This window comes from Phocoena sinus, chromosome 4, assembly GCF_008692025.1.
Source record: "Phocoena sinus isolate mPhoSin1 chromosome 4, mPhoSin1.pri, whole genome shotgun sequence".
Classification (NCBI taxonomy): Eukaryota; Metazoa; Chordata; class Mammalia; order Artiodactyla; family Phocoenidae; genus Phocoena; species Phocoena sinus.
The window spans coordinates 114,760,155-114,776,510 of NC_045766.1; the positions used below are offsets into that span (position 1 = coordinate 114,760,155).

Below are 16,356 nucleotides of genomic sequence, written 5' to 3' on the forward strand. Positions count from 1 at the left end.
ATAGTTGCTGTTGTTGGTATATTTTCCCCTGCATGCCTAGGGTAATGATCCCTGAATTTAGCCTGGAAGTAAAAGAGTTAATATAACCTAAAGAGTATATTCTTTTTAAAGTTGCCCAATAAAAGTTAGATTTAAAAAATATATACATGTATATATAATATATTAGTTATATATAAATAGGTAACAGGAATAGGTACAATAATGAATTTATACCTTATATTTGATCCCATGTTACACATAAACTTTTTATTTTAACATCGCTAACCTTAATATTTTATTATATCTCTCATTAATAATTCAAATTTTAAATACGACCAGCATCATCGCCGCCTTGCTTTAATATAATATCATAATACCCACATTGCTTCAATATAAATAAATTTACTGCAACACCTTGGCTATACATTATTTTGACAAGCCTTCTTTGGAGAAGGCAAAGTAAAATTATGCAGAGAGTATTGATTGTTGTATTCTATAGGTATTAAGCATCTATGAGAACAAATCAAAGCTTATTAAAAAAAAATCAAAGTAAAAGCGCATGCCATTTATGAGATTCATTACGTTTACTTACATGCCACTTCCAGAGATGCATTTCGACTCACTGCTTCACCAAGATAGTTCCTTGCAACACACACGTAGCTTCCTTCATCAGGTTTACTTCTGCGCCCGTGCACAATGCGCAAGAAGAATAAGGAACCGCTGGGCAGAAGCATCCTGTGGGACCGGGGATCATCCTTGTCAGTCTCCACCCGCTCGCCATCCTTGTACCACTCAATGGTGGGCGTTGGCCGGCCCTCGGCCTTGCAGTTCAACGTGGTGGGCTCTCCCTTAGAGACAATGACATCGGAAGGGTGCTCCACAATCCGCGGGGGAAAGTCTTCCTGGCGAAGACGAGATCCTACAAAATGTGACAGAATGAAGACAAGCTTTAACATTTCTTATCTATAGCTTTTGTTTCACTTAGGTTCACACTGGTAAAATTAAACTATTCAATCATTCAAACTGCAGTTACTACTATTTTATTTATATTTCAGTCTTTTGTTCTTTATGCATCTCGTAAGTCATTCCAAGTCCCTTTTGGAACAAGACAATACAGCAGTAAATTAATACGTTAATTCTAATGAGTTAGTTTTAACATGTTCCATGAGTCAGGACAAATAAAAATAAGCATGAAATTTTCTTTTGGAACCAGTAAGTTGCAATGGGTACTAAGATGAGTAAGGTTAATTTCCTGTCTTCAAAGTGCTTACTATGTACTAGGGGAGAAAGCCAAGTGCTTACAAGTGTACTAGGGGAGAAAGCCAAGTGCCTAAAATACACACATAGAAAACGTTTATCATGCTGGCATTGTGCTATCAGAGTCAACACAAAAAAAGACCTGCACATTATGTACAAATAGTAACTCAATTTAACAGATGAGGAAGAAGTTTAATGACATATATTGTCCAGGACTGTGGAAGAAGTAAGCAGTAGAGGCAGGATTTGAATCCAGGTATGTCTGACTGAGGAACTCAGGTTAAATCACTATGTTGAAATAAGTGTTGCACGGAGGTCCAAGAAATGTATTACAGGAAAAGATCCGGAAAAGTAATGTCATCTCTAACTAGAGCACAGTGAGAGGCTTCCCCAAAAAAGGTAGCATTTAAATTGAGTTGTAAAGAATGAAAATAATATGTCAACAGAAGGAGAAAGACATTCAGAATGAAGAAATAGCATGAGCAAAAGGTCAGAGAAATGACAATATATGTATAAAACATTTCATAATCAGGGAGGAAGTTAACGTGGCAAGTGAGGGTAAAAAGCAGTCTTACAGCCGGAGACAAAAGGGCTTAAAATACCACGCTAAGGACTGTGACTTTTATTCCATATGGCTAACTGATTTTGAGGGAGCAGTGATATGACCATCTGTGTATTAGAAAGGTTCTTTTGGTCTGTACAGTAAAAGATAGATAGCGATGGAGGCAAAAAAGACAGGTGAGAGTTACTTCTATATACCAGAGAACAATAAAAAGAACCTGACCTTGAAACACTTAAGGTAGAAAAAAGAAGGAAGATATAAGTTATACAGTAAAATAAACACTTGACAGAATTTGGTATTCCATACAATAAGGAAGAGTGACAGGTACCAATAACTTTCCTGTGGCTACAATGAAAATGGGGCCATTAAAAGTTAGAAGAAATAGGAAGAGAAGGACCTGTTTGGTATTTTAAGATGAAAATTTTGCATAATGTACTGTTTTGAATATTTTAATTTATGAAGTGTCAGAAGCCATTATTTGTGGAAAGGTCCTACCAGCTGCTGCAAATAATTCTAAAGGAGACGGCTGAGAGAACTCTGTCTGGAGACATAATGATAATCTACATACGAGCTTTTAAAAGCTCTTACAATTTTCCAACCAATCACCCAATATTGGCACATTTCTGTTCAATAAACAGAAGTAATATTTACTCATCAATGTTATTCCAGTTAACTTTCAATATTAATTTAAAATTTCTATTTGAATTTAATAAAGGGAATTTATTTTGGTAGTGAATGAATCTTTTCTGAAGAGGATTAACTTTTAAAGGTTGCTGATTACCATTTGTTAGCTCATCAGATGCAAGAAGGAACTTATACGTTACAAGTGCTAGGTACCTAAAGCAAGAGTAATTTACACTACATAGGTCAAAATTTTAAGAAAAGAACTAAAGAGACCCAAAGCATTTAAATATGGACAGAAAACCACAACCTGCATCACAGTAATAAAGAAGGTTATAAATTGTAAGTACTGAGGCCCTAACACAAATGAGGAATTTATAGAATATAAAAAGTAAGAATTACTTTAAAAAGTAATAAATAAGATCCCAAGTACTTAAATATGAATAACTAATCATAGCTTGCAAATCAGTAGCATATTCCCAAATGTAAAGGTCTGGACACATAGCCATAGAAACTGATACTAAAATGCACCAAGAGTTATATGTCACTTTTCATGTAACAGACATACGGTAGCCACAATCCTCTTGTTTGGATACCTTCCTTGCTCTTCTCTAATCTTCCATATGCAATCATCTACATTCTCCCTAATGCCAAAGTTGTTCTATTATTAAAACTAGGCAAGTTAACTGTCCATGTTTTTAGAGTGCTATTTTCTACATCAAAAAGTTCTCTGCCTTATTAGGCAGTTTGGCCTGAATAAGGCCTGAACAGGACCTGAAATACACTAACACTTATTAAATAAAATATAAAATAATAGACTAATAAGAGAATTAGATGCAAAACATCTAAACTATTTAGCAATAAGATTTAGAATCTAACATGTCCAATAGCACTCAGAGAATTTTACTCATTTATCACTATAACATATGTAAACTATCCTAGTGCTGTTGCATTTGGATATTCTTGTAGTAGCTTTACTCCGCTGTTATAAAAAATTCAAAAGAATATCTACAATCTAAATGTAAGAGGTAAAATTATCAAACAATTAAAAGAAATTACAGGAGCATATTTTTATGATCTTGAGTTAGTCAAAACCTTCATGAATATGACACCAAAATCACATGCAACGAATATATTTGTTCTTGAAAAAAACATTACAAAAGGAAAAACAACCCACAGAATCAGAAAAAAAGTTGCAAATCATATATCTGATAGAGGACTTATATCTAGAACATATAAAGAACGCTTACAACTAAATAAAAGTACAAATAACTGAATTTAAAAATGGGCCAAGGATTTGAATAGACGTTTATCCAAAAAAGTTAGACAAAAGGTCAGTAAGCACATGAAAAGATTCTCAACATCATTAGCTATCAGGACAATGCAAATCAAGACCACGAGATATACTTCACATCCACTAGGATGGCAATAATCCAAAAAGTGTAAAATAACAAGTATTGTCTGGGACGTTGAAAGATTGAGAGCCTCATACATTGCTGGTGGGAATGTAAAATGGTACAGCCACTTTGGAAAACTATCTGGAGTTCCTCAAAAAGTTTTGGAATTAACATATGACCCAGCGATTCCACTGCCTGGTATATACCCAAGAGGAATGAAATCTCATGTCCCCACAAAAACTGTAACATTGATAGCAGCATTATTCATAATAATTTTTTAAATGGAAAGAACCCAAATGTCCATTAACTGATGAATGCATAAATGAATGTTATATATCCACATAATGGAATATTATTCAGCAATAAAAATGAATGAAGCACCGATACACACTATAACATAAGTGAACACTGAAAATATTATGCTAAGTGAAAGAAGCTAGTCACAAAATGATTCCACTTACATAGAAATGTCCAGAATAGTTAAATTCATAGACAAAAAAATAGATTTTCAGTTGTCTAGGGTAGGTAATGGGGGTGAGAGGTGAAGGGGGACTGGCGAATCTTTTGGGGGTGATGAAAATATTCTAAAATTATTTATGGTGATGGTTGTACAACTCCATGAAAATAATAAAAACTATTATATTGTACACTTTAAATGAGTAAAGTATGTATGAATTAATGTCAATAAAGTAGTTTTTTAAAAGTCATAAGTAAAGGCACTGTGAACAAATTTAATACAAGGCATTGTAACAATTCATGTTCATCCTGACCAATAGTTAGGTTATTTTCCTCATTCATAGTTTTAAGTTTAAATGTAATCATCAGGCCAGCAATGGCCAATAGGGCATAAAGTAAAGTTAAAATGTTGTACCAGTCAGATAGATGATTAATAGTCATATAGGTAGGTAGATAGACAGAATGATATGGAGATACACAAAAACATAGCTGCAATCTAAATTTTAAGATGTTATTAAAAGTGAGGGAATTAATTTTGAACTCCCTTAAATTCAGACATTACACAACTACAGCAGTGACCCTTAAGATGGGTAAGCCTTAGACAGGTTTGTGAATTCTTTGAAATTGTGTATAAAAATGGGTATTCTTGTGTGGACAGGAGGGAGTAGTAGCAAGAGGGGCTACAGATTTCATCGAATTTCCAAAGAGGTCTGAGGCTTTAAAATTATGAAGGGCCACTAAAGTACTAGGATCAAAACAACCCCATTATTTGGTTAAAAAACAAAAAAAAAAAAGATAGCTGAGTTGTCAGCCAAAGTCACTGGGGATTCAAAACCCAACAGTAGAGGGGGCTGTTCATCACATGAAAAGACATGAAACAGTTTAGCTTCAAAAGCTTTGATATCCAAGGGCAAATAAGAAATACAGGGTCCCCAGCCCAACCCCAGACCTACAGAATCAGAATCCACATCTTAACAAGATTCCCTGGCAACGCATATGTGCATTAAAGTTTGAGAAGCACTGCTTTAAACAGTTTTAGTATAACCTTGAGCTAAGGATAGTTTAACATTTTTAGCATGTTGTTAAAAAAAGAGGAGGAAGAAGAATAAAAGAAGCAAAAGGTGAAGGAAGAATGAGACTGTATATTGTCCACAAAGCTTGAAATACTGTAATCTAATCCTCTGCAGAAAAAGTCTGCCAATCCTGCTTTAGAGCACCTGTTTATCAATTTCCATTAATAACTTTAGTTTATTTATTTTTTTATATAGGACCATAGAACTTTTTTCTCCAGATTTCAGATGAAAAAATATGTCAACAGCAGGAAAATAATATTTTGCTCATGTAATGGGAAATATTCAGGATCTCTATTTGGTCAGACGCGCTAAGCACCGTGTCAGAATTACCATCTGCAATTCTAACTTTGCTTGCAGCTAGTAGCAAGTTTGGACATCATTTTATATCTCAATTATGAATTGTGCAATAAAATAGTCAAGTTTAATCTAAAACATTTTATTCAACTGTCTTTAGCTATTATAAAGAAACAATGTAAATTAGTCATAGGGTACTATAGGTGAATATCCAAATGTTTATTTTTACTGTCCAAGAAAGTAAGCTATAAAATAGTCAAGTGATTTGTCTATAATTGAACAGCTAGTAGAGGCAGAATTAGAACTCAAGGCCTTTCATCCAAAATGTACTAGGCTTCTGAAAATGCTGGAAGCTTAAGTAAAGAATGCACACTACAATGAGACTAACTACAAAACCCCTTCTAAAATTGATTTCAATAAAATAAGTCAATTTAATGCCTCTAGTCGTAATAAAATCAGAAAACATCTTCCTTGTTTTTTCCAAGTGTGATTCTTAGAGTACCGGCATCAAAATCACCTGGGATATTTTTTTTAATGAAGATTCTTGGTTCCACATTGAACAGAATGCATCAGAAGTTACAAGTGGAAGGATCTAAGAAGCTGCAGTTATAGCATGCCTACCAGGAGAAGGGCATGCACTTATATCTGGCTAGATGTAAGCATGCCACAGAAATACCAAATTAGTGAGCTGAATGAAGATGCATCTTTGAATAATGTTCTAAGCACCCAAATTTACATAATGGATTATTTCCGCTTCTCAGAGACTCTCAAACAATGATTTTGTAATGATTTTAGTAAAATATTTAATAAAAAACAAATTGAATGGTTTATTAGTGCTTGAAACTTTTTTTTTTTTTTAGTGCTTGAAACTTTAAAGAATTGGAGGTGAAGTATAAAATCATAATTTCTGAATATATTTAAATTTAGTTTTATTTAGTCAATAACCACTCATTTGCAGTGAGTGCTACACAACTGTTGTTTTCAGAAGTGATTTCAATTACATAATATAATAAAGGAGGATAAAGCACTGAGAACACCTGTTGATTTCATTTCACATATTTGAAAGTAAACTTCTTCTGTCTCCTTATTCAGTTGGAATATAATATTTCCTTGGACTAAGCTTTATTTTTCATTCACATACTAGATAGCATATCTAGCTAAGCAACACATTTCAAACTTCTCTGAATTTTCCCTCCAGCAAAATTTCTATGCAGTGTCCGTTTTTCTTAAAAACGTACGTAATATACATTGTGTCCTAGTTCATAATAAGTATGTTTGTTTTAACAAAATATTTTCCAAAAAATTTAGTAAAATAAAGCCAGCGAGATATTCTATGATTACTCCAGATCTGAGTGTGACCAGAGATTCTTCCTGAAGTTATCCCTCCCCCAGTTTGAGAGGTACCTAGTGCAACATGAAAAAGTGAAGGCTGGATGACCCATCACAAAAAAGAGGTGGTGTGGTAGGAATAAAGGAATGGGTTACTGACCAGCAAATATTTATGCCTCACTTTTACCAGGTACAAATCAGAACACCAATATCTCAAGAGTTGGTTTAGATGATTAAAAGAAATCATATATATAAATCACCAGGACATGTGGTAAGCATCCAGTGTACCGGATATTTCCTGTCTACAATCTATTACAAATATTCTTTCCAGGGCTTCCCTGGTGGCGCAGTGGTTGAGAGTCCGCCTGCCGATGCAGGGGATGCGGGTTCGTGCCCCTGTCTGGGAAGATCCCACATGCCGCGGAGCGGCTGGGCCCGTGAGCCATGGCCGCTGAGCCTGCACGTCCGGAGCCTGTGCTCCACAACGGGAGAGGCCACAACAGTGAGAGGCCCGCGTACCGCAAAAAAAAAAAAAAATATATATATAAATATAAAAATATAAAAATATATATAAAAATATATATATATATATATATATATATTATATACAAAATTTGCCCCTTAAAACGAATCACACTGACAAGTTTCTCCTTTTTGAAGTCATTCTTGTATTAATTTTTTCTGCATGGTAAATTTTAGCTAGACCACACTGATCGCTTTACACTAGATTTCAAAAGGATTAAAGCCGTTACTGCTTTCTATTTTACCAGAATAAATCCTATTCAAAATTTCTCCATAGAAAGAAACATAACTCAGTGCCACTACTAATGCTGCCCACATTTATTAGTGAGCTAATGTAATTTGTAATGCAATGGAGTTAATTAATAACTCCATCAAGTCTATCCTTAGAACTGTTCCATCCTTGAATTCTTCATAATGATTAAGTTCCAGTGTACTTCCCTCATCAGAGAGGGAAACAGAAGAGGGATACAAGAAACTTCTTTTTCCTAGGAGTCCTATGATGTGATAAGATGTGGTGAGAAAGCTAATGTTTGGAAAACACAAAGACTGTTTTATCCATTTGAACCTTACTGAAATTCTCTCAGGAGATGATCTAATTTAGCAATGAACTAAATACATTTATAAGATTCTCATTTCTTCTGGAAGCACAGCAGTGTTAAAAATAAGTTTAAATTAGAGAGGACATCAAAATTAAATTGAGGCCTGAAATACTACTTATTTATTACAAAAATTCTAAATGGCTTTTTTTTTTAGATTATTTTCCCATGTAGGCCATTACTGAGTACTGAGTTCACTGTGCTATACAGCAGGCTCTTATTAGTTATCTATTTTATACATAGTAGTGTATATATGTCAGTCGCAATCTCCCAATTTATCTACTCCCCATCCCCTAGTGACCATAAGATTGTTTTCTACATCCGTGACTCTACTTCTGTTTTGTAAATAAATTCATCTGTACCCTATTTTTAGATTCCACATATAAGCAATATCATATGACATTTGTATTTCTGTGTCTGACTTACTTCACTCAGTATGATAATCTCTAGGTCTATCCACATCTCTACAAATGACCCAATTTCGTTTCTTTTTATGACTTAGTAATATTCCATTATATCTACGTACCGCATCTTCTTTGTCTATTTGTCTGTTGATGAACATTTAGGTTGCCTCTATGTCTTGGCTATTGTAGTGTTGCAATGAACACTGGGGTGCATGTATCTTTTTGAATTATGGTTTACCCTGGGTTATGCCAGGAGTAGGACCGCTGGGTTATACGGTGGTTCTATTTTTTGTTTTTTAAGGAACGTCCATACTGTTCTCCATAGTGGCTATACCAATTTACATTCCCACCAAGAGTGTAGGAGGGTTCCCTTTTCTCCACACCATCTCCAGAATTTATTGTTTGTAGATTTTTTGATGATGGCCATTCTGACTGGTGTGAGGTGATATCTCACTGCAGTTTTGATTTGCATTTCTGTAATAATTAGTGATGTTGAGCATCTTTCATGTGCTTTTTGGCCATCTGTATGGCTTCTTTGGAGAAACATCTATTTAGATCTTCTGCCCATTTTTGATTTTTTTTTTTTTTTTGATATTGAGCTGCATGAGCTATTTGTATATTTTGGAGATTAATCCTTATTTTGGTACTAACTGGCTTTTTAATGTCATAAAACTAAAGGGTGTGAAAGGAAAATGACGAAGATTAAAGACATTTCTTGTCAAACTTGGCAGCCTTAATTCTGTAAGTTTCAGTTGTACAATATGGCATCTAGTATCGTCCCTATGTATACAGTCTTCCAGGTCCAACAGGCAAAACGTTGAGCTACAAGAGACCCTCTTGTCCCAAACCCCATTTTAGAGTTGAGAAGGAGAAAGAAAAAGAGAAGCAAATAATTGAAGTTTCTTTCCCCAAAGCTGAGACTAGAACACTTTGCCTTAGCTGGGAGTCCATTTCCAGGATAACTTTTTCTTCTCTGTCTCTCCTCCTTCTTACCCATATTTTGGGTAAGTCTAAAAGAGAAAGTCCCAAGTACTAGATTTCAGTTATTGGGTTTTTTTGTTTGTTTTGGTTTGGCTTCTTTTTTCCTTGGGCATTGTTTGTTAGGTATGTGACCCTAAGCAAGTTACCTAAACTTCCTCATGGTACCATTTCTTCATCCCAAAACTGAGGCAACTAGAAGAGTAAGTTGCTACAGGTTCATTGTTTTATAACATGATACACTTTTTATGCCTGTCACATCATAATGGACATAGCCATAGGAAAAGATAATATAGGGAGCAAGTTAAATTTATTACCACAGAGCAAATTTTTAAAGATATACACTATAGATTAATGTCCATACTTTTAATATAAGTAGAGATTAGAAAGGTTTGCCCTTGATAGGTCTTATGTCTACTATCAAAAAGCAATGGTTGCCAAAATACCTTCTTAGAGCACCCTCCAAAGGTGAACAATGATTTAAAAGCTTCTGTTTAAAAAGCAGCTCATGTAACTTAGAATTTATTCTTAAATTTATTGTTAAATTTACTTACATTGCCAATAAATACATGGTGCTACAAATCATTTAAACCAAACACCAACCGGTAAAACATAGATACTTATCTTAAAAGTAAATTGTTTATTTAAAACATAAACAATCAATTATTTATAATATAATCTCAGTCAAAGATATTTAAAATTTCCTTCCTTATTCCGGGTGAGTAGCTGCTATTTCAGGATAAGGTAACTAAGGCAGCTTTCATAAAACTTTTCTCTGAATTTCACAACTGTATTTCAGGTCTTTATCAGTGTATCCTTAGCAGAAATTACTGAAAAAATTGAAAGTGGAACACATTTTCCCTCTTTGTTTCCCCACGACCTCATGTTATTCAGTGCCCTTGTTACATAAGTTTTTAATTGCTTAACATAGTAATTCATTTTCTGGGTGCCTATATCCAATGCAGTGAGCCACTGACCTCTTGTGAGCAGGTGGGCCTAGGTCACAGAACACCAGACGGAACACATCCAGACGGAAGGCAGGACTGGTTTGGGCAAGTTAAAACCAATCGCAGAAAGCAATCAAAAACAGGGGTTAAACACATGAGAATATCTATATAACACTGAAGAGAAATTTTGAAACCACCAGAGTCTAAGTTTCCAGTAAGTTTTTAGTAGTGATTTACTCCTGAGAAATAAAAACTTAATTTCCTACTTTATAAATTCATTTTCCAACAATTCAGTGCGGAGCCAACGTATTAACCTGGACACTCATCCAAAACTATTTCAAATCAATTTGCTTCATCTTACCATGGTTGAAGTCATTCTTTAAAGAGTGATTTGCCACCAAATCAGAGGTTTTCATGGGTTATGCAGATTTGCCTTATGGTGACAAAAACAACCTGTATTCCAGGAAGATATCTTTGAAATTTAGCTTCTTACTGTCGTATTTATAATATTTTGATGTGGTTTTAAAATTGCATTTGGCTTTGCAAAAGATGATGCAATGAAACAATCTCCAACCTCATTCAATTGTTTAATAATGTTTAATTTTCTAAAAACTATCAATATTTATTTGGTGGAGACTATGAATGGGTTTCCAGAAAAGGGCATTCTCCTTACATAAACTCCTAATGGACTGATAACATTTTGGCTTTCTATTCTACTTCCTAAGCAATATATTCTGAAAATGCTGTGGCAGTAGCATTAATCTTAGTAACTGCAGAGTCAAAGGTCCCAGGGTCAGTGTCAGAAAACACCATTCCTACTAGCACTGATACTTTACACCTGTGCTAATAAGCTCTGTTAAATATTTAGTTTCTGATAAATTTGCCTAAAACTCGACATATTTTCCTCTAATCTGAAATGTTTTATTATAAATTTAAATTGAGATTCAATAACCCTAGTTAAAATTGCAAACGTCATTTACTATATAGTAACTAAGGCTTTTTTAAACAGAACTGAGAATGTTAATACAATCCAGAAACTTTCTTTAAAGAATAATGGCTAAGTCATTACCCCCAAAATTATAGCTGTCATAAGCCAAATGTATTAGCTGCATCGTCTCCAAGTCATACACACAGTGACTGGTTTTAGACTTGTTCATTTCCAACTGACATCCAACTGCAATTTGGCCTAACATATGAAATCGCATTGCATTACACCATTACCTCTTTAAATATGGTTCTTAAACCAGGGATTACCTTATGTGGAATAGAGGTAAAACATGGAATAGAGGATAACACCTCAGATATTGGGGGTAAAATTTTGTTTGCATGCACGTTTTTAAGAAATAACAAAGCAGATCTTTGACAGCTGATATAGATTTTCTGTCTTTAAGAAGACTCTGACTTGCAATTGCTCTTGTCCAAGTGTGAGATAGGAGTATGAAATCAGGCAAGTTTCCTACCCTCTCCACACTTTGGCTTCCATATCTATAAAACATAGCAGTACCAACCTAATATTGTTGTGAAGACTACATGAGATTTTTCCATGTGCTGAGCACACAGTAAGCACTCAGTGAATGTTCACTACTATTAGTGTTACTATAATGTATAATTCTTTTATTAGTATAACCTCTATCACTATACTCAAAGGAATTTGTGATCCCATAAAGCTAAAGACTACCATCTATAAAATATAGTCGGGGCTTCCCTGGTGGCGCAGTGGTTGAGAGTCCGCCTGCCGTTGCAGGGGATGCGGGTTCATGCCCTGGTCTGGGAAGATCCCACCTGCCGCGGAGCGGCTGGGCCCGTGAGCCATGGCCGCTGAGCCTGTGCCCCGCAACGGGAGAGGCCACAACAGTGAGTAGGCCCGCGTACCGCAAAAAAAAAATATATACAGTTTCTGCCTATCTCTCCATTGTGATTTTCTACTACTGCCTGTTCTTACCTACCAAATCAAAGGTCATTCTGAATAATATACCTTACCTACATTTCCCTAAAGCCTCCATGTTTTCAACAACTCTGCACCTTAGGTTTGTCACATACACTATCAAGTTCTAAAGATGAAAATATTAGGTGCTCAATCAATATTATATATAAATGCATGAATAAATATATCACTTTTGTTATTCTTTCCGTGGAGCTATAGCAACTAAAGAATACTTCTACTGTAGTTCATGACAAATTGGATGTGTGAGACTTTAGTACCAGGCATTACTGTCTAGGCATGCTGAAGAAATTACCTGCAAATTATATTCATTGGAATTTAATCAAGTATCAATGTTTAATAACTCTTTGTGTGTCCTTAAATATTTTATTGAAATAGGTTATACCAATACTGATGATTTTTCTTTATGTAAATCTTGAAACCACTGCGTGATTAATACATGGGAAGGATCTATTTTTTGGTGACTTTTCCATTATAAATTTAACGAGAATTAAGGACTATCAAAAGAATCTTTTCGAGGGCACAATAACATGACTGAAGTTAAATGAAAAACAGGAATGGGAGTATTATCAGAACACTGTCTGAAATTAACCCTTACCAGTAGTTTAAAACGGTGGTGATAAAACCATTTTCTCACTCTTAAAGTAACATATTTCTTCCTTGAAGTCTCTAGATTACAGTTCTGTGAAATTATATATCCTTAAAATAAGGCTAAGATCTCTTGCGATTAAAAAATAAAATAAAAAGACAAGTCAAAGGTGGGTACAGCCATCCCAAAGATGAAAAGATTTTCTCTTGCATAGTAGGAACAGCCATATTGTATTTAGTTTTTCTTAATGTTGTACAATGGACTGATGTTGTACAATGTTGTAATTCTTTTTCTGAAGCCTATACCTTGGAGAGTAAAGGAGGTTTATAAAGGTATCTGAATACAACTGATACTTATTGCTTTGTCTTTGACGATCAAGCTCAGAGTGAATGAGCTTTCACAGTTGACCAAACCGAATGCAAGTGACAGCATCATATTTCTGTGGAGGTATTTGCAATATAGGCACCTAAATTCACTGTTGAAGCGTTTATTCCACTACAAACACCTTGAACAAGATTTTGATCCAGAAGAGGCTGAAAAAGAAGCCATGTTTAATCAGTTGCAAAAGTTCTTAGGCTTGGAATTGAATGTTTTCAAATCTTTAGCATGCTGTCAAAAAATTTCAAAGTTGCCATTTTGTCCTTCGCTTTATGCATTGCATTAAAATAATAAATAAATAAATGTAAATCTAAATTAGTCTCTAAAAAGATTGACTTAGTAAATCACAATGATTCTGATATGACTTCTGTCGTAAGGCGTACAAATGGTTAGTTACATTTAAACTGAAAATCAGAGTAGCTTTAGTCTAGCAGATAAAGAATATGAGTTACCTTAATTATCAGGATACTTTTCACTTGGGGATCTACTTTCGCTTCATTTTTGTTTATTTATGCTATCTGTTGATGCCTTTAAAAAATGAGTGATTTAATAAAACTTTAAATTTCCTTTCAAGGGATGTCTTCTGTTTCAGAGTGAAATGACCACCAGATAACATCATTGCTGCAACAGGAATACTGAGTGTAGTTTTCAGTTAAAAGAGCTTGTCTGCATAGAGAAAAACGAGCTTGTTTTTCTGCTGGATGGAGAAAAGCAGCAAATGGGAGTGCTATAAATATTTTAAAATGATCTTTTTCTGCTTGAATTATGTTTCACTAAAATACATCAGAGACTCAATTCCTTGGGTCTCTCAAAAAACGGCTGCAGTTTCTAGAGAACTTATGAAAAGTGTTATTTTCCACTCATTTCATTTACTTTGAAGCCTTATCAGATGAGGGATCAAATGAAACCGATCATCCCCAGGTTTTCCCAGGTTATTACCATAAGGACACGGAATTAACCTCCATCCAGCCACTCTCAAAATGCAATGCTTTCTTGTCGCAAAGCAAAAGAAGTGGAACACAAAGAATCATTCTGGATTATGTTGAAGGGAAGGAAAGACAGGCAGAGGAATAAAAAAGTATAGAGTTATAGTAATTGTGAAAGACAAGAATAACAATAGCTTAGAATAGGGTGGTTATTTTTTTAAATGTAGGAAGTTGCTTTTACAGTCAAGTACTCAATACATCAAACTCTGACAAGTTGGATTTTATAAAAAAGCAGCAACTGAAAATCTGGAAGAAAATGAAAGGTGTATGAATTTTAAAAGAGTATAATGATGTTTGCTTAATATTCCAGGTAGGTATACTACTTTCAAAAGAGGCAATAATAACTGTATTGGGGTTTTTTTGTATGAGATATACAAACTGTTGTTGACATTTAAAAAACAAAGAACACTGTTACTGGGTACTTTTGTTACCAATTTCTATCACTAGGGAGAAAAAATCTTTGAGTTACATGTAAAATACTGAACTAGAAGTTTGAATTAAGTCAAATAATTTCTGACTCAACAGTTAAGGCGTCCTAAGACCTCAGCTCTTCTCTTCAGTGTATGGGGACTCATTCCCTCTCACTGTGTCAGGTGTTGCTTCTATGACAACAAGAGCCAAATCTCTAGTTTAGTATCTCCAGTTAAGGAAAGCTCTAGGCTTGTTTCAGGTGCCTGCGGAATGCTCATTCATAACCTCAAATTCTGTGTCTCTCAAAATGGATCCCTCGCCTCTCTCCTGTCCCATACCTCATCCTTCTCTTCTTCCCGACATACTTCCATCTTTCTTCAGGTCCCTAATACTAAAAGTCTTAGTTGTAGGGTTTAACCCCTCAATCTCTTTCATATCCACTTAGGCATAGATTCCTGCGGATTCTTCCTTCTTTCTCTCCCTTTATGTCTACTGCTCACTTCCATCCCTCTCTAGGCTCAATTTCACAATATCATTATTCCAAAAGCCTCAGAGTTTCTCAGTTCCAAGTACATTCTTATTCCTTTCCCTCATCATTCTATACCTAGAAAAATATATTCGGATTTTAGAGAGCTAGGTGTAACTTTCCTTTAAGCAAACAAAGAAGAAGTAGGTTAGCCAGCTAAATCTTTTCAAACTTGCAGAGTGCTCTAAATTCTTTTCACTCCCTTGGCCAGTAAAACTCCATCTATTCAGCCAGCTGAGTTACAAATTGCACTCTTCTAAGTCCAGTTTATGCAGCCAGGATTAAGCAAATTGCCTTGTGAGTTTTACGATGAAGCACCAAACTCTGCACCATCATGCCAAGGCTCGGCATTTATTTGGACAGCATTTACTCATGCTGCCACGATGTCTTTGCAACACTGATTTATAGTCAAAGGTGCCAGAACATCATTTACTGTATTAAAGCTTGGCTGTGTTTCTCCATTTTCTGAGTTCACTGCACATTTGAAAAAAATATGTTGACTGCAGGGGAAAAAATGAGATGCAGAACCCTTACTTATTGAGGTAGCTTATACCTGATAAATGTATCTAAACTGCCCGCACTGAAATCGGGCCTACGGAACAGCTTCGTCACGTGAATCCTGAAATGATGGTGCAGGCATTGATAAAATCAGGCTGATTTTTTTTCTGTTTTACTTATGAGTACCTTTAAATATAAAATAAAGAAATACCACCTAGTAAATAAGCACCTTAATTTAATTTCTAAACATTCCCTGTGAGATAATTAGCAAAAAAATAAGAAAAAAAAAGACTGTAGTAGCTTCAATGTAGTTAACACGCATTCACCAACCTCAGTATTTATATGTCTACTACGTGAAGTTTGAACTCAAACGTACAAAAACAATTCCCAGTGAAAATGCACCCACTGTCTAAAGTCTATCAACAATCAGGAAATGGAGGAGGTTGTATATCTGTTGTCATTAGTTTACAACCAAGTGATTTCTTTAATTATCCTCAATGGGCTCAACAAGGTATTAAACACCCAATGATCAGTCACGGAAACAAAGGCATGAATAAGAGCACAATGTCTGACTTTGCCAGGCTCAATGAGCACCACCTTGATGTACTGAT

The 16,356-nt window shown here is 34.9% G+C and overlaps 1 protein-coding gene across 7 annotated transcripts in view; it reads right to left on the reverse strand.

Annotated features, from left to right (window-relative positions):
• The window catches only part of ROBO2 (roundabout guidance receptor 2), a 594,883-nt gene that overhangs the window by 534,571 nt on the left and 43,956 nt on the right, over positions 1 to 16,356 (reverse strand). For all 7 annotated transcript variants that reach the window (XM_032630901.1, XM_032630900.1, XM_032630902.1 and 4 more), the window contains exon 2: positions 572 to 898. In XM_032630901.1, the coding sequence (XP_032486792.1) occupies positions 572 to 898 (327 nt within the window). The remainder of the gene's footprint in view (positions 1 to 571; positions 899 to 16,356) is intronic.